Source organism: Euleptes europaea, chromosome 9 (genome assembly GCF_029931775.1).
Source record: "Euleptes europaea isolate rEulEur1 chromosome 9, rEulEur1.hap1, whole genome shotgun sequence".
In the NCBI taxonomy this organism is placed as follows: domain Eukaryota; kingdom Metazoa; phylum Chordata; class Lepidosauria; order Squamata; family Sphaerodactylidae; genus Euleptes; species Euleptes europaea.
Window position 1 is genome coordinate 3,583,827 of NC_079320.1, and position 17,489 is coordinate 3,601,315.

The 17,489-nt window shown below is 49.6% G+C and overlaps 1 protein-coding gene across 1 annotated transcript in view; it reads left to right on the forward strand.

The window, feature by feature from the left end:
• VPS16 (VPS16 core subunit of CORVET and HOPS complexes) overlaps positions 1-16,228 on the forward strand; it is a 33,973-nt gene extending 17,745 nt beyond the window's left edge. The window contains exons 15-24 of the mRNA XM_056855362.1: positions 179-287; positions 584-718; positions 6,965-7,073; positions 8,846-8,943; positions 10,036-10,143; positions 11,331-11,408; positions 12,152-12,321; positions 13,648-13,744; positions 14,205-14,308; positions 16,084-16,228. Coding sequence (XP_056711340.1) covers positions 179-287; positions 584-718; positions 6,965-7,073; positions 8,846-8,943; positions 10,036-10,143; positions 11,331-11,408; positions 12,152-12,321; positions 13,648-13,744; positions 14,205-14,308; positions 16,084-16,228 — 1,153 coding nt within the window. The remainder of the gene's footprint in view (positions 1-178; positions 288-583; positions 719-6,964; positions 7,074-8,845; positions 8,944-10,035; positions 10,144-11,330; positions 11,409-12,151; positions 12,322-13,647; positions 13,745-14,204; positions 14,309-16,083) is intronic.
• Positions 16,229-17,489: the final 1,261 nt, after the last annotated feature.

Sequence of the window (17,489 nt, forward strand, 5' to 3'; positions counted from 1 at the left end):
AGAGCTCCGTGGAGACTACCATTCCCTGTTACCTGTCTCCGCCCTCTGGCAGTTCGAGGTATACTGCCATTGACCACGGGGGCTCTGCTGCTGGCTACCTGGGCTGATGGTCCTGGTCCTCCGTGAGTGGGACAGTCTTGGTGTCGGTAGCGACGGCTTCTGCTTTTTTACGCCCTAGGCTGGTGCTGCGGAGGCTGTACCCCATCGCAATCAAGATCTGCGAGTACTTGCGCCTCTCGGAGTTCCAGGGCATCAGCCGGATCCTGGCTCACTGGGCATGTTACAAGGTAAGGATTGGGGCTGAGGTTTTGCTAGCAGTGTGAATCCGGAGCATAAGAACGTAAGAAAGGCCCTGCTGGATCAGACCCAGGCCCATCAAGTCCAGCAGTCTGTTCACACGGTGGCCAACCAGGTGCCTCCAGGAAGCCCACCAACAAGGCGACCGCAGCAGCATTTATCCTGCCTGTGTTCCACAGCCCCTAATAGAATAGGCATGCTCCTCTGACCCTGGAGAGAACATAAGAACACAAGACAAGCCATGCTGGATGAGACAAATAAATAAATAAAATTTGAACTTTCCCAGGTTCAACAGAAGGACAGCTCCGACGAAGAAGTGGCTTACGCCATCAATCAGAAGCTGGGTGACACCCCGGGCATCTCGTACTCGGAGATCGCTGCCCGGGCGTACGAGTGCGGCCGGACAGAGCTGGCCATTAAGGTAGGGGCAGAGGGTGAGGGTCCGTGGGATTCTGGCGCACTGGGGCACAAAGGGACTCTTGGCCAGCGTGAGCCGGGAAGGCAGCATACCCCACAACAGCATCTAAAGGTTGTTCCCGACGCACCTGTTTCCAGGCTACACCCCTTCCGATGGCAGTTTGAGACCCATTTGACTGACTGCATCTCCATACAAAAGAATTCCCTGCAGATAGAAAGCTAGCAGGTTAGGGAAGGGGCTGGGAGATACTTTGTATGAGAAATCACTTATGTCAGCCACATCCCTTTCCCACCAGAATCTGAAGTGGTACAGCCCAGACTGAATCATCACATCAGTGAGTACTAGGTTTCCTTTTAATGTGATGCTGGGCAGGTCAAAAGCATTCTCCAGGGGGGCTTTGTGCTCACACGGCGCTGTGTTCAAACTGGGTGGATACCTCTGCGAAAGCAGCAAACACCCCTGATTAAACGAGGCGTTGTACTAGCGCAGGGTCCCCTTGCAGAGTATCATCTGCTGCTGTCTGAAAATCAGATTGCCTTCATAAGAACATAAGAAAGGCCCTGCTGGATCAGACCCAGGCCCATCAAGTCCAGCATCCTGTCTTACACAGTGGCCAACCAGGTGCCTCTAGGAAGCCCAAAAGCAAGACGACTGCAGCAGCACCATCTGTTGGCGTATGTTAGAAAGCGTTGCAGCTCTACAGGCGAGTAAGCACAGAAGACTCAGCACGTAGTACAAAAGTGCTCTTTTATTCACAGTGCCAGAATGCTCCGCTTGGTCATCAACTCTCCACAACCCAATACATATATAACACACCTATATACATATCTGGCATAGTCTCTCAGCCAATCACCTGTTGGCTGCCTTGTCTCCAGGACTATCTAGCTCAGTCCAGTACAAGCCAGTTTTTCTGCTCAGTCATTGAGCTGTCATGTGACACCACCAATCACCTGGCTGTCACATAGATCTTTTACATCTGCTTGCCATCTGCTTGCCATGTGCAGTCTCATATTCCAACACTCCTCCTAGACTGACATTGCAAGCCCCAATTTGCTTCTAAAGAGTTCAAACTTTTCAGTAGACAAACATTTGGTGAAAACGTCAGCAATATTTACATTTGAAGCACAATGTTTCAGAACCATTAAACCATTGTTTACCGCTTCCCTGACATTCTGGTATCTTATTGTGATGTGTTTACTTCTTGTTCTTATACCTTGATATCCAGCCAATTGCTGTGCTGCAGTATTATCACAGTAAACACTTACAGGCATTTCATATTCAAGATTTAGGTCTTTAGCCAGTTGACACAGCCATTCCAGCTGAATCTCACTGTCGCTTAATGCAGAATATTCTGCCTCACATGTGCTGGTAGCTACATGAGTCTGTTTTAAAGACTTCCACATAACCAGTGCCCCATGTAGAAATAACACGTACCCAGTGGTAGACTTTCCTTCTTCTCTTTCCCCCCAACTGGAGTCACTATACACTGTGATTGTTTCCTCTGCATCAGCCTTTAAACACAACCTGGCTGAAGCTGAGCCTTTTAAGTATCGCAGCACCCTTTTTGCTGCATTCCAGTCTTTCATGTATGGACATGCACATTTCTGGCAAAGCAAATGTACTGCCATACAAATGTCTGGTCTTGTCCAACATGACAGATATAACAATGAACCCACCAACGATTGGTATTGATTTTTATCATGGAATACCTTATCATCCACCTCTTTCACATACCCTGTTGTCATGGGAGTCTCAGTGCTTTTGGCCTCTGTCATTTTAAATTTTTCTAGGAGCTGTTCAATCTTTTTCTCCTGGCACAATTCAAAATATCCTTCTGGGTTCCTGGTAATTTCTACCCCCAGATAATTTTGAATGTCACCAAGATGCTTCATTTTAAACAGTTTTCCAGTTGCCTCCTTAAACCAGTTTAGTTGTTCCTTTGTATGACACAACAAACAAAGATCATCAACATATAAAAATACAACACAGTCAGAGCCCTTTACACATTTGGTAAACATACAAGGATCAGCAACACCTTGCTTAAACCCAAGATTTGCCAATGCTTCACTAATGCATTGGGACCATGCACGTGCACTCTGCTTTAATCCATACAGAGCCTTATGCAATTTTAATACTCCTTGTTTACCCTTGCATTCAAACCCAGGGATCTGCTCCATATATATTTCTTCACTTATTGTTGCATTCAGATATGCAGTGGTGAAATCAAAATGGTGCACTAACATGTTATCTCTGACAGCTTTACACAATGCAGCTCTTATAGTATCAGCCTTCACAGTGGGAGCAAATAATTCATCAAAGTCTTGCCCTTCAACTTGGGAATAACCCTTAGCCACAAGCCTGGCCTTACGGAGTATCTTCCCTTCTGGACACTGTTTGACTTTGTAAAGCCATCTGCACCCTATGGCTTTTCTTTGAGCTGGCAGTTTTGTTACAGAGAATACCTTATTCTCTTTCAGGGAATCAAACTCAGTTTGCATGGCTTCTAGCCAGGCCTCTTTTTCCCTGCTTTCCAAAGCCATTACCTCCTGAAAGCTCTTTGGTTCTTTGACTTGTACATGATTTACATCAGTGGTCTCAAAACCATACCTCTCCGGGGGAATTCCTTTAGTGCTCCTGCTTGACACCCTAGGAATCTGTCTCCCCTCTTCAGCCCTTGGCGATGAAGCCCTTTGAGGAGACCCCTCCTGCTTCACCCCATCTGCATCCTGTGAGAGATCTGTCAATGGTAGCTCAATTTCTTTTGGCTCCTCCTGTCCATGAATTCTGGCCCAGTTATTACCCTCACAAAAATTCGCAGCTCTGCTGTAGCTGAGAGAATTATGTTCATCAGCAAACCTGTATGATTTCATGCCAGACTGATACCCAAGGAAGGTTAGTTTTTTAGCTCTCGCTCCTCCTTTCCTTCTCTTGGATATTGGCACATCAACCCAGGCTTTTGTACCAAACACTCTGAGGTAACCTAAGCTAGGATCCCTCTGGTACAAAACCCTATAGGGTATGTCTTGTATGGACCTGGTCCAGATCCTGTTGGAAACATAGGAGGCGGCCTTTATTGCTTCTGCCCAGTATGTCATTGGCAACCCTGCATCCTGCAACATGGAATACATTTTTGTTTGTAGCATTCCCCCATGTCGTTCAGCAACACCATTTTCTGCTGGCACCGCCACGTTGGCAACTCTGTGCCTCACACCTTGCACTTGTAACCACTTCTTAAACTCATTTGACATGAATTCTCCCCCAAAATCTGTTTGGAGAGAATCCAAGGTACATTTAAGTTGTTTCTGCACTCTTTTGGCCCAATACTTAAATGTTTCAAACACCTGTGACTTCTTTTTCAAAGGATACACCCAGGAGAATCTGGTGCAATCATCCACCAGAATCAACGCGTAATGGTTACCTGAGTGACTCTCCCTGTAGGGGCCTATTACATCTGCATGCACTACCTTTAATGCAGTGTCTGAGAGTCTCTCACTATGCTTAGCCACTGGGTAAGCCTTAGATTTGGAACTTTTGCATACCTCACAATCCAGGTAGTTCCCACACTCTTTAACTTTTTCCTTCCCCAGTAAGGCTAGCGTTTTCTTTATGGTCTCATAATTTGCATGAGCCAACCTTCTATGTAGCAGATGTATGCAATTGTCATGGGGGCTCTTATTAGTTATCATCTTTGCCTCCACATGCCTATTTTCTACCACATACACATTATTACACATTTTCCCTGTAAGAAGCACTTTCCCACCTTTGGATATCTTACAAGCCTTGTCTGTAAATGTTACAGTATATCCAGCCCTGTCAAGGGCACTTACACTTAGCAAATTATTCTCTAGTTCAGGGACACATAGCACCTTTTTAAATGTATAGTTCAAAGCTGGGAACCACACACTCCCCTCACGTGTCACCTCAGAATTCCTTCCATCAGCGAGGCTTACGTGCGGCAAACTTGAGTCCCGTGTGTCTTTTAAAAGTTCCTGATGCCGGCAAATGGTCTGTGACGCACCAGAGTCTAAAATCCAGACACCGGCTGTGTCACTGTGCTCAGTCAGCACCAATGATGCCTTCTGACCGCTCACAAACTCACGTGACGACTGGTCCCTTCGGCTTTTCTTCCTTGCTTCTGGGCAGTCACGCTTTAAGTGATTTGTAGCCTTGCAGATGTAGCAACGTCTGACCCTCAGAGCCACGTGCTGCTGTAAATCACCCGGCTTTCTCTGCTCCGCATTCCTTTCTCCGCCGGCAAACCTCCGCGTCTCCTGGCTTGGCAGGTTTCCCTCCGGCTTGGCAGGCTTCTCAGGATTTCTTGCAAGCAATCTTTTTTCATGTTCCAAAATTCTTCCAATAACATACTGTAAAGTTAGTTTATCAATTTCAACCGACTCCAGAGCTGTAATTAGCATGTTATACTGCTCAGACAGAGAGCTCAGGAGTATATAAACTTTATCATCCTCCGGTAGAGTCTTCCCCCTCTGCTCCAGCATTTGGAAACATTCAGTCAGTTCATTTATATGGTTTCTCACAGGAACTGACGGCAAAAGAAAAGTTCTGTACAAACGCCTCATTATGGCTATCAAAGAGCCAGCTGTTTTTTGGACGTAGACCTGTGATAATGAGTTCCAGGCTGCTTTCGCTTTCAAAGCTCCCGTCACATGGACAAGCTGGTCGTCAGCCACGCTCAGCACTATGCTTGCCAGTGCCTTCTCATCTTTCACCACGTCCTGCGGCGTCTCAGGATCCGGTGGGTTGGAGACATAAATCCACAGTGCCTCTCTTTTAAGGTAGTGTTGCATTCGTAACGCCCACACATTGTAGTTGGTAGAAGTGAGCTTCTCCACAAGCAAGGACATTGCAGCTTGAGCCATAATTTCTCCCGCTCCCAGCTGCTCCTGCTCCGTGTCGCTCTCCTCCTCCGCCTCAGACGCACTGCTGCTGACAGACCTGCTGGGCACCTCCTCTGCTCCGTCTGACTCAACCTCAGACATCCACTCGCCTTCTGCTCACTACAGCCCTTGTTCCACAGATAGTACCTCTGCTCAGAACCTCCAGGATGTAGCGCAGTTGAGCTGAACTGGGCCCATAACCCTGTTGGCGTATGTTAGAAAGCGTTGCAGCTCTACAGGCGAGTAAGCACAGAAGACTCAGCACGTAGTACAAAAGTGCTCTTTTATTCACAGTGCCAGAATGCTCCGCTTGGTCATCAACTCTCCACAACCCAATACATATATAACACACCTATATACATATCTGGCATAGTCTCTCAGCCAATCACCTGTTGGCTGCCTTGTCTCCAGGACTATCTAGCTCAGTCCAGTACAAGCCAGTTTTTCTGCTCAGTCATTGAGCTGTCATGTGACACCACCAATCACCTGGCTGTCACATAGATCTTTTACATCTGCTTGCCATCTGCTTGCCATGTGCAGTCTCATATTCCAACACCATCCTGCCTGTGTTCCGCAGCACCTAATGTAATAGGCATATTCATAAGAACACACACACACCCAGCACCATGAGGAGGAATTTGTGAACCTGCTGCCTGGGAGGGATGAAGCAGGCTCATCTGCTCCTGTTCTCTCCCCCCCTCCCCGCCAACAGAGGCAGGGAGGGAATGTGTAGTCTCGCTGTGGGCCAACCCTAGGGATAGGGGCACCTCCCAGGGTGGGCATTGCCACAGCAGATCCCAATGCCTTGCCGGGGAAGGGCGAGGTAGCAACAGGGCTGGCTGGGGAGCCAGTGTGGTGTAGTGGTTAAGAGCTGTGGACTCTGATCTGGAGAACTGGGTTTGATTCCCCACTCCTCCACTTGAGCGGCGGAGGCTAATCTGGTGAACTGGATTTGTTTCCCCACAAAGGCAGCTGGGTGACCTTGGGCTAGTCACGCTCTCTCTGCCCCACCTACCTCACAGGGTGTCTGTTGTGGGGAGGGGAAGGGAAGGAGATTGTAAGCTGGTTTGATTTTTCCTTAAGTGGTAGAGAAAGTCGGGATATAAAAGCCAACTCTTCTTCTCTGCCTCTGGCGCCCTGGGTGGTCCCCTCAGTCCGACTAGTCTCTGGTGGACAGGCCATCCCTGCAGAAGAGGCAAATGGCTACAAGCCCATTTAACTGGCGCAGTACTTGCGGGTGGCAGAATCTGGCCTTTTGTGGCAAGGGTCCCTTTGGTGGCTTCCTCCCCACCCACCCCTCACCTGGCCCTGTGCTCCCGCCCACACAAAAGCGTTCCCCTGTGGTTTCTCACAGTTGCTGGAGTATGAGCCCCGATCCGGGAAGCAGGTCCCGCTGCTGCTGAAGATGATGAGGAGCACTCTGGCCCTGAGCAAAGCCATCGAGAGCGGAGACACCGACTTGGGTACGGGAGGACGCCCCCGGCCTTGGACACCGGGGAGATGGAGAGGCCTGAAGGGCGGGAGACCGGCTGCCGGCACTTTCCCTTTGGTTCTCTTGGGTCTGCCATGCTGCCTGCAATGGGAGAGGGGCCATGGCTTAGTGGCAGAGCATCTGCGTGGCGTGCAGAAGGTCCCCGATTCAATTCTCCATATCCCGAGTTAAAAAGGACCAGACAATAGGTGATGGCAATAGGGTTGCCAACTCTGGGTTGGGAATTACCTGGAGATTTTGTGGGTAGAGCCTGAGGAGGGCGGGGTTTGGAGAGGGGAGGGACTTCAATGCCATAGAGTCCAATGGCCAAAGTGGTCATTTTCTTCAGGGGAACTGATCTCCGTCACCTGGAGATCAGTTGTAATAGCAGGAGATCTCCAGCTACCACCTGGAGGTTGGCAACCCTAGATGGGAAAGTCCTCAGCCTGAGACCCTGGAGAGCTGCTGCCAGTCTGAATAGACCATACTGACCTTGATAGATCAGTGGTCTGATTCAGTATAAGGCAGCTTCATGTGAGGGGCCGTGGCTCAGTGGTAGAGCATCTGCTCGGCTGCAGGAGGTCCCGGGTTCAATCTCTGGCATCTCCAGTTGAAAGGACCAGGCAAGTAGGTGATGTGAAAGACCTCTGCCGGAGACCCTGGAGAGCCGCTGCCAATCAATACGGACCTTGATGGGCCAAGGTTCTGATTCAGTAGCAGGCAGCTTCATGTGTGTTCCTGAGAGAGCCAGAGGCGGCAGAAATGGTGGTCTCTGTCCTCTTCCTACAATCCCCCTCTATTGCAACTTGCCACTAATGGGGCAGTCTGGCATTTTTACCACCTGCATGATTACCTTTTGTGGGGAGAGAAGAGGAAGAGTGGACAGTCAGTCCCAAGCTGAAGGGTGGGCACCTGTAGTCAGTTGTGAGGGACTTGTGAAGTCTTCGTGAGCACCAAATCCTCATGTACCAAGGAGGCTGCTTGCTGTGCCTCTGCATGAATCACTGTTCTTGTTGGGCGATTTCACTCTGGATGCGATTCAAGCTACAATCAGTGGGATTCTCTGGCTGCCCACCACAGCTCTGCACATGTTGGTCCCCTGCCCAAGGCTTCTGTGAGCATCAAATATTTGTGCACCAAGGAGGCTGCTTACTGTGCCTGTGCACGAATCACCATTCTTGCCCGGCTTCTTTCTGCCAGGTAATTTTGCACTGGATGTGATTGGAGCTTCTTCAGTCAGCAGAATTCTCTGAAGAAGCTGCTTGCTGCAGCTCTACACGAGTCATTCCCATTCCCAATCAGAAAGCCAGACCTTGATTTGTGCCAAAACTTGTTTGGGTGCCCAAAAATTCTTACCTTGGTGCCATTTAGAAATGGGTCTTTGCAGGTGTGAAGCATGCCTCTGGTTTGAATTTTGGGGGAGAAAAGTGAGCCTCAACTAGAAGAATTTTTTAAACTGCTGATCCAGGTAGATCTAAATAATGCTTGTGCTGAGTGAAAAATCTAGTGGTTTGCATGTTGTAGGTGGGGTTTGGAAGCCGCCAACTGGACCAACCTTGCTGTCTTTGCAGATGAAGGTCATGGGAATAGGGAAAGCCATGATCTAGGAACAGCCTGAGAGCCTGTCTAGTTTTTAACTGTCTCTGACCACCCCTGTGGAATCCCCTGCCACTGTCACCAATATCATATGTGTTTCCATTGTGTTCATGCACCACGCAGGCTACCTTTTTAGCCCCCTAACCTCTGCCCTTCCTCCCGCGCCAGTTTACACCGTGGTCTTGCACCTGAAGAACGTACTAAACCGCGGCTCTTTCTTCATGACCTTGCAGAACCAGCCCGTGGCGCTGAGCCTCTATCGCCAGGTAAGAATTTTTAGATTGTGTGAACATGAGTGTGCACGTGGTCCTATGTACTGAGTTCTGCTGCAGAGGCAACCAGAAGCCCAGGATCCATCTGGTCACTAAAGAAAGGCTTTCTTGAAGCACGCGGTCAGTGTGTGTGTGTGTGTGTGTGTGTGTGTGTGTGTGTGTGTGTGTGTGAGAGAGAGAGAGAGAGAGAGAGAGAGAGAGAGAACAAACACTCATTTGAGAGCCGGTGAGGGGCAACGCTGAGCGTTTCATCCTAGGAGTGGGGACATCCGGGTTCTAGTCCCCACTCTGCCATGAGTCTCCCTGGGTGTCCATGAGCCTGTCTTTCAACCTAACCTGCCTCGCAGGGTGATTGTGAGGATAAAATTGAAAATCTTAAGCTCCCTACAGAAAGGGTAGGATAAGGTCTTGGCTGGGATGGTGATGATTAGTGGTCAACCTAACAGGGCTGTTGTAAGACTTCGGCCACCTTGGGGGATATGATTGAAGACCGCAGAGATTGTAGATGGCACTTTTTGGATGCAACCATGATCTCTCGTCCACAGAATCCTTGTGGGTGACGATTCTGGGTCCCAAAGTTAATTTAGTACTGGGGACATTCTATCCTCACTAAAAGGCTCAGAATGATCTAGAGATGGAGAATGAAATCAGGGAAGCATGCAAAGGTAATGAAGTAGTAATAATGGGAGACTTTAACTACCCTCATATTGACTGGATAAATGCATGCTCCAGTCAAGCCAAAGAGATAAAATTTATCGACGTCCTCATTGACTGTGCCCTCAAACAGTTGGTCGTGGACCCAACCAGAGGGGAGGCGATCCCGGACGTCATACTCTGTGGTGCTGCCAGTGACTTAGTGCACGATGTGGATGTGGTTGAGCCAACCCTCACAGGGTTGTTGTGAGGATAAAATGCAGGAGGGGAGAAAGTTGTAAACCACTTTAGTTTCCCATTGGGAAGAAAAGTGGAGTAAATGGAGTGAATAAGAATTTACCTAAATAATTTCTCATTGTGTGTTCCCGACAACCCAGCTTATGCCTTCCTCTTGGTCTTGCTTCCCTTAACGTTCGGGTTTCTAACCCCCAGTTCTGCAAACACCAAGAGCTGGATACTCTCAAAGACCTCTACAATCAAGATGACGATCACCAGGAACTCGGAAACTTCTTTGTCCGCTCCAGCTACACCAATGAGCAGGTGGGTGCTTTGGGGGCACGGCCAGAGGAAGATGGGCAGAGAGGCTGGCAGAGTTTGGCAAGCCCACGGGAGGGTCTTGGGCTGCTCTAGGAGGTTCTGGTGGGCTGCAGGTATCTGACAGGTGCATTGCCTGAGCTCACAGATAAAGTCTTAGAGCAGAACTGAGCAACCTGTGTATCTCCTGTTGTTCTGTTTTGAAACAAATTAAAAAGAAACCGCCAAGTTTCTAGCCCTTAAGACTGCAGAAAATGGCTTGGAGAAGTGCCAGGTGAAACTTCAAAACCCTGAGGAAGGAAGGAGTAGAATTTTATCGCTAGTAGAATAACATAACCTGCAAGTATACTACTGTGTATAGTTTGCTGTAAAATTCTATTGTGTAATTTTGCATCATTAGCAGTGCAACCCTAAGGAGAGTTACTCCAGTCTCAGCCCATTCATTTCAATAGGCAGAGATTTTACTAACTCTGCATAGGATTGTGCTGTTACTGTTCCATGTTAACACTCATACAGCTCGCGAGCCGCGGTTTGCCGACCACTGCCTTAGCACAACAGTTTGAATAATAGGAATGTAATAGATACCTTTCAAAAATTTTAAGCAGAGTGTACATGGAACTGGAGATTGTAGGGCCGCTCAAGTAAACTGGCCGATCCTTCCCCTTCCAAGGAAGGGCTGAGATCTTTGGGAGATCTCTCACATCTTGTTCTGAACCAGGCATTTCTAGAGAAAGGTGAGCTGCTGAAACTGGAGGGTGAGAGATTCAAAACTGATAAAAGGAAGTATTTCTTCACACAACACATAGTTACATTGTGGAACTCCCTACCCCAGGATGTGGTGATGGCTGCCAACTTGGAAGGCTTTGAGAGGAGAGTGGACATGTTCATGGAGGAGAGGGCTATCCGTGACTACTAGTCAAAAGGGATACTAATCATGCTGCATACCTATTCTCTCCAGTATCAGAGGAGCATGCCCATTATCTTAGGTGCTGTGGAACACAGGCAGGACAATGCTGTTGCAGTTGCCTTGTTTGTGGGCTTTCTAGAGGCCCCTGGTTGTCCACTGTGTGAACAGACTACTGGACTTGATGGGCCTTGGTCTGACCCAGCATGGCTTTTCTTATGTTCTTATGCCACCCATGCCTGTTTTCTCTGCTCTGGACCCAACCTATGTTCTGTTCTTTCCTCCTCAGCGGATCGAGGGGCGTGTGGCCAGCCTGGTGAATGCTGTGGACGAATATTACAAAGCCAAGAATGAGTTTGCGGCCAAGGTGAGGCGCCTCGCTGCGTTGCACTTGTGATCCGGGCCTTGTCTCCAAACGTTGCTGCCAAAGAATCTCTACCATATCTCCACTTTCCAACTTGTGCTCCGAGAAACGCTGGGGTTCCTTGGAAGGTTGTCCGGAGTTCTTCTCTGAGATTGGAACAAATGGTGGTCCATCTTCCCTGAAAGGGGGTGCTCTTCCCCCCCCTTTCCCCTCCTTTTACCAACCTTCTCTAAGGGAAGTCAATGGGCAGCGCTGGGGTCTCCTTTAGGTGACATTCTCACTTCACAAGATTGCAATACTGACTGTGGTTTCTCTTCATGTATATGATGATGTGGGCTGTAGCCTATGGAACTGTCTGCCACAAGATGCCCACAAGACTTCTCATTGCTTCTGCTGCAGCCCAGTTTACATTTTTTTTCCCCACCCGGGAATTGAGCCTGTCTGTTTCAACAGCTGGATTCAAGTCCAGGAGCACATTAGAGACCAGCAAGATTTCGGGGGTAGAAGCTTTCAAGAGGCAAAGCTCCCTTCATCAGATACAAGCAGGAACGGAGATTCCTGAGCCCTTCTGTCTCAGTCAGGATGTGGGAGGGGTGTTGCAAAGAAGGGAGTCAGGATGAAAAGATACAATGCCAAATGTAGTCGGCTTGATTAGAGCAGAGGAGAAATTCTTAGGGCAGAGTGGTGCCCTAATGTGGTGCCTGTGGGCATTGTGACCTCTTCTCTGTCTGCCGCCCTCCCCACAGGCCACCGAAGACCAGGTCAAGTTGCTGCGCATCCAGCACCGCATGCAGAAGGAGGAGGACAAGCCGTACCTGGACTACTCCCTCCACGATACTGTCTACAACCTCATCCTGGACAAGAACCACAAGCGGGCCGAGCAGCTGTACCGCGACTTCAAGATCCCCGACAAACGGTCAGAGCAGCTGCGCGGGCCGAGGGGCGCAGGAGTGCTCTGGGTCCCAAGGATAGGACGGGAGCAGAATGGTTTAGAACAGGCATAGGACCTGTTCTATGGGGAGTGGACATGTTCATGGAGGAGAGGGCTATTCATAGCTACCAGTAAAAATGGATACTAGTCATGATGCATACTGATTTTCTCCAGGATTAGAGGACCACGCCTATTATATGAGGTGCTGTGGATCACAGGCAGGACAATGTTGCTGCGGTCGTCTTGTTTGTGGGCTTCCTAGAGGCACCTGGTTGGCCACTGTGTGAACAGACTGCTGGACTGGATGGGCATGGGTCTGATCCAACATGGTCTTTATGTTCTAACCCCTTTGTTCTGGTGGTTCCCCCCAGACCAAAGCCCACAATCTGGACCATAGGGTTGCCAACCTTGAGGTGGAGCCTGGAGATCTGGCATTACAACTGCTCTCCAGACTACAGAGATCAGTTCCCCTGGAGAAAATGGCTGCTTTGGAGGGTGGGGCTCCATAGCATTATACCCTACAGAGGTCCCTCCCCTACCCAGGCTTCCCCCCCCACCAAATCTCCAGGAATTTCCCAACCTGGATTGGCAACCCAACCAGACCAGCTTTTTGCCACAAACAGAAATCAAAACCCAGAAGGGACACTGGGCTGCAGTGGTCACAGAGCAGATATTTCCATGTCACTCAAGCTAACGAGTCAAGCTACAGGGTGGAGGGGGATGGGAGGGGGAAAAGAAACACTCCAGAATGATCAGCAGGAAATTCGGTGCTGGTATATTGGTGGTTTCACCCGGCGTGGATCCAGCCGAAGTTTGCCTGCAACATTTCCCCTCAAGCAGCCTTGGGCCTAGCTCTGTTAGTTTGCCTGGCAGGCAGTGTGATGCGGTGCGGTGGTTAGGGTGTTGGACTAGGATTTGGGAGACCCAGCCTCAAATCCTCACTCTGCTGTGAAAGCTTTCTGAGTGCCCTGTAGGCCAGTCATTCCCTCTCAGGATGCTTTTTGAAATGAACATCTTGTTTAAAAATATTTTCTTGTAGACACACAAATATGCCTGTTGAGCTAGCTAAGAAACACTTACCTGGCAGTGTCTGTCAGATCGCCACTGGCCAATCAGAAGCTCTGCTGGCACCGCCCGGCTATGCCCTCTTTCTAGGAGCACTTGGCGGGCACCAAGAAAGGTGTCGGCGTGTGCCGTGGCACCCCTGGGCATCACATTGGGGACCCCTGTATTTGATAAACGGGCCCCAGTGCATCTGTCTGACATGGCCAGCGTGGTTCTTCATTGAATGCTCCCTTCATGCTTGGACAGGTTCTGGTGGCTGAAGATCAGCGCCCTGGCTGAGCGGGAAGACTGGGATGAACTGGAGAAGTTCTCCAAGTGCAAGAAGTCACCCATTGGATACATGGTAAGGAGGAGGGACCGAACGAATCCTGGCCTCACCCAGCGAGGATCACGCCGTCCGATATGCAAGAGTCCTAGATTCAGATCTCTCCGTCTCCTTTTAAATTACAACGAAACAGCTGCAGGAGAGTGGTGATTTGGATCAGGGCCGTACTCCTGAGCCAAGGAGTGCCGAACTCTTCCTCCATGTATTGTTTTCCTGATAGAGACGACACCAACCTCAACCATTGTTCAATTATTATGAATTTATGAATTACCCTTTCCGCCAGTGTGGTGTGGTTAGAGTGTAGGACTAGGATCAGAGGGAGGGGACTCAGGTTCGATTCCCCTCTCTGCCATGAAAGCTCACTGGGTGATCTTGGGCCCGCCACGGTCTCAGCCTGGCCTACTTCCCAGGGTTGTTGTTTGAGAAAGGAGGGGGGACAATGTTCTTAGCTGTATTAATTTGGGCTTGTTTCTTGCAGCCCTTCGTCGAGATCTGCATGAAGCACCACAACCGCCACGAGGCCAAGAAGTATACCCTCCGCGTCACCCCGGAGCAGAGGGTGAAAGCCTTGATCTTGGTGGGGTATGTTCTCCCCTCCTTCTCCCTGGTGGGTCCAAGCATGGCAGGGAAGGCCTGAAGAGAGCATGCGGGCTGGGGGTTCATTCCTGTCGATTTCCAGAGATTGGAAGAAAGTGCCTTCCTTCACAGCCAAAGGGGATGTGGGCCCCTGTCTGAAGCACACCAGCTCTGTGCTGTCTTTTTGGCATGCACCGGTCTGCTTTGTGTCCCTGAATCTATGGAGGGAGGGATTGAAATGGGGAAGGCTCTGCTTGACTGTCATGCCCTACGCCCTGGGCGACCACAGGTCTTAGAATCATAGAGTTGGAAGGTACCAACAGGGTCATCTAGTCCAACCCCCTGTACAATGCAGGAAATTCACAACTACCTCCCCCCACCAACCCCAATGACACCTACTCCATGCCTGGATGATGGCCAAGATGTCCTCCCTCTCATTATCTGCCTAAGGTCACAGAGTCAGCATTGCTGACTGATGGCCATCTAGCCTCTGCTTAAAAACCTCCAGGGAAGGAGAGCTCACCACCTCCTGAGGAAGCCTGTTCCACTGAGGAACCACTCTGTCAGAAAGTTCTTCCTAATGTCTAGATGGAAACTCTTTTGATCTAATTTCAACCCACTGGTTCTGGTCTGGGGCAACAGAAAGCAACATCCAAATCATTTATAAAGATGTTGAACAGGGGGCTCTCTGGGTCCTCCATCACAGCTCCCTTCCTCCTGCCCCATCGTCCCCACAGCTCTGGGAGCAGAGTACAGTAGTCTTGCACTTCGTTTAGGCTCATCAGTGCTAGCAGATCTAAAAGGAATGTGATGCCCTCCCCGTTCACATGTTACTGTGCGTATGTCTGGGGGCCAGTGGGTGGTTTGGAGTGGTGGTTTGGAGCGGTGGAGTCTGATCTGGAGAACCAGGTTCGATTCCCCACTCCTCCACATGAGTGGCGGAGGCTAATCTGGTGAACTGGAATTGTTTCCCCACTCCTGCTCACGAAGCCAGCTGGGTGGCCTTGGGATAGTCACAGTTCTCTCAGAACTCTCTCAGCCCCATCTACCTCACAAGGTGCCTGTTGTGTGGGGGAAGGTGATTGTAAGTCGCTTTGAGACTCCTTAAAGGTTGAGAAAAAGCGGGGTATGAAAACCAACTCTTCTTCTTCTCTGAATATGAAGGTTCCTGTTAAGACACCATGGCCAGCAGCTGCTAATCAACCTTTCCTCCATGAATCTGTCTAATCCCTTTTTGGGGATGGAGTCATGAGGGGGGGCGTTAGAAAGGAAATGGACTTTAGGGGTATAATGCCATGGAGTTCACCTTCCAACACAGCCATTTTCTCCAGGGGAACTGATCTCTGTGATCTAGAGATCAGTTGTCATGCTGAGAGATCTCCAGGCCCCAGGTTGGCCTTCCCTGTTCTTAAAGGCCGGTTCTGACCAAATAGACTCTCTTCAGCATTCCTTGTTTAGCTGTGACTTGCTCAAGGGGCTAGGAACAGATGGATAAAGCCTTTTATTCAGGAATCTGTCTCTAAACTGGATAATCTGAGGGTTCTTTGAGCAAGGCTGGATTTTAATACTACATTGGCAGTTGCCAAATTTCTTTCCCAGTCAGTTAAGATTAAAAAATACTAATTTCCTTATGGGTTATTTAGATCGTGCCTTCCCCCCCCCCTTTTATTTTGATCTCAGTGAGACATTGTTCAGGGCCTAACTGGCCATATGAACAGTATCCTTAAAGTAGTTCTTAAAGGCCTTTTCTCTCTTCTCTTGTGCTCTCCTCCTAACGGCAGGGATCTGGGCCTGGCCGCCGACACAGCCATCGAACACAAGAACGAGAACGAGATGAACCTGGTCCTGTCCAAGTGCACCGCGCCCACCGACTCATCGGTCGCCAACAAGATCAACTGCGCCAGGGCTCAGATTCTAAAGAAGTAGCTCGTCGCTTGCCCGCCCGCATTTCCCGGACCTTCCGTCCCCCTCCTGGCTCATGATAGATTTGGGGAGGGGGCTGCCACGTGGAACTTTTGTGCATGTGGGATGGAAACCTAGAGGGGACCTGTTCTGATCACAGCCTTTACTTGGAGTAGATCCTGGCCTTTCTTTCTTTTTTTGCCAGGGCTGCCGAAAAATGCAAATGCCCCTTGGTGCGCTTGGAGCCTCCAGATACTGCCCACCAGTCGATTTCATATTAGTCCATTTGTGACACTAACGGAGAACAGTTGTGCGCTTGTGTGTGGAGAGCTCGCCCAAGCTTCCTCTTCCCTCAGCATTTTCCAGCATGTGGTTTGTGTCTCTCCACTTGCAGAGACCCCAGAGGCCCAGGGCCAAGGTCAGCTCATTCACTGCCCTCGGGCTTCTCTTCCATCTCAGACATGGGGCAGCTGTCTGGCCCTCTTCCCCCCTCCCCTATTTTTCCGGAGAGCTGACCATAAGCTGTCTGCCCCTCTTGCTGCTCATTTCTTCTTCGGCCTGGTCCCCCCACCCCCAAAGTCAAAAAGCTTAATGACCCAAACCATTTCCAAAGGGGCAAAATAGCTGCATCATACTGCCGAGGAGGAAAAGGATTCTGTGTCACATGGTGGGGCTTGGAAAGGTGATGGGTGTGGGGAGAGTGGGGGGGAGCAGGATCCTTGCTCAGCTGACTGGGAAGGCCTTGGATCTAAACTGGGGGGGGTGCCTCCAATTTTTGTTGTGTGTGTGTTTTTTTTAATTGTATTTGTACTGGTAAACTTGGAAGGAAATTGCACAAGGAAATAGAGAGTGCTTCTTCAGCCCCTGCTGACAAGTGGACAAGCCTTCGCTTGAGTTATTGTTTTCTCTGCCCCACCCCCATAATCTGGCATTGCCTAAAACAAGCCAGTTCTGGGTTGGGAAATACCTGGAGATTTTGGAGGTAAAACATGGAGAGGACAGGCTTTGGGGAGGGGTGGGTATAATGCCATAGAGTCCACCCTCCAGAGCAGCCATTTTCTCCAGGGGAACTGATCTTGATTGCCTGGAGATCTACTGTAATAGAGGAAGATTCCTACACAAAGCCCCAGTGTGGTGTAGTGGTTAGAGTATTGGACTGTGTGTGTGTTAAATGCCGTCAAGTAGCTTCCGACTCATGGTGACCCTATGAATGAAAGTCCTCCAAAATGTCCTATCTTTGACAGCCTTGCTCAGATCTTGCAAGTTGAAGGCTGTGGCTTCCTTT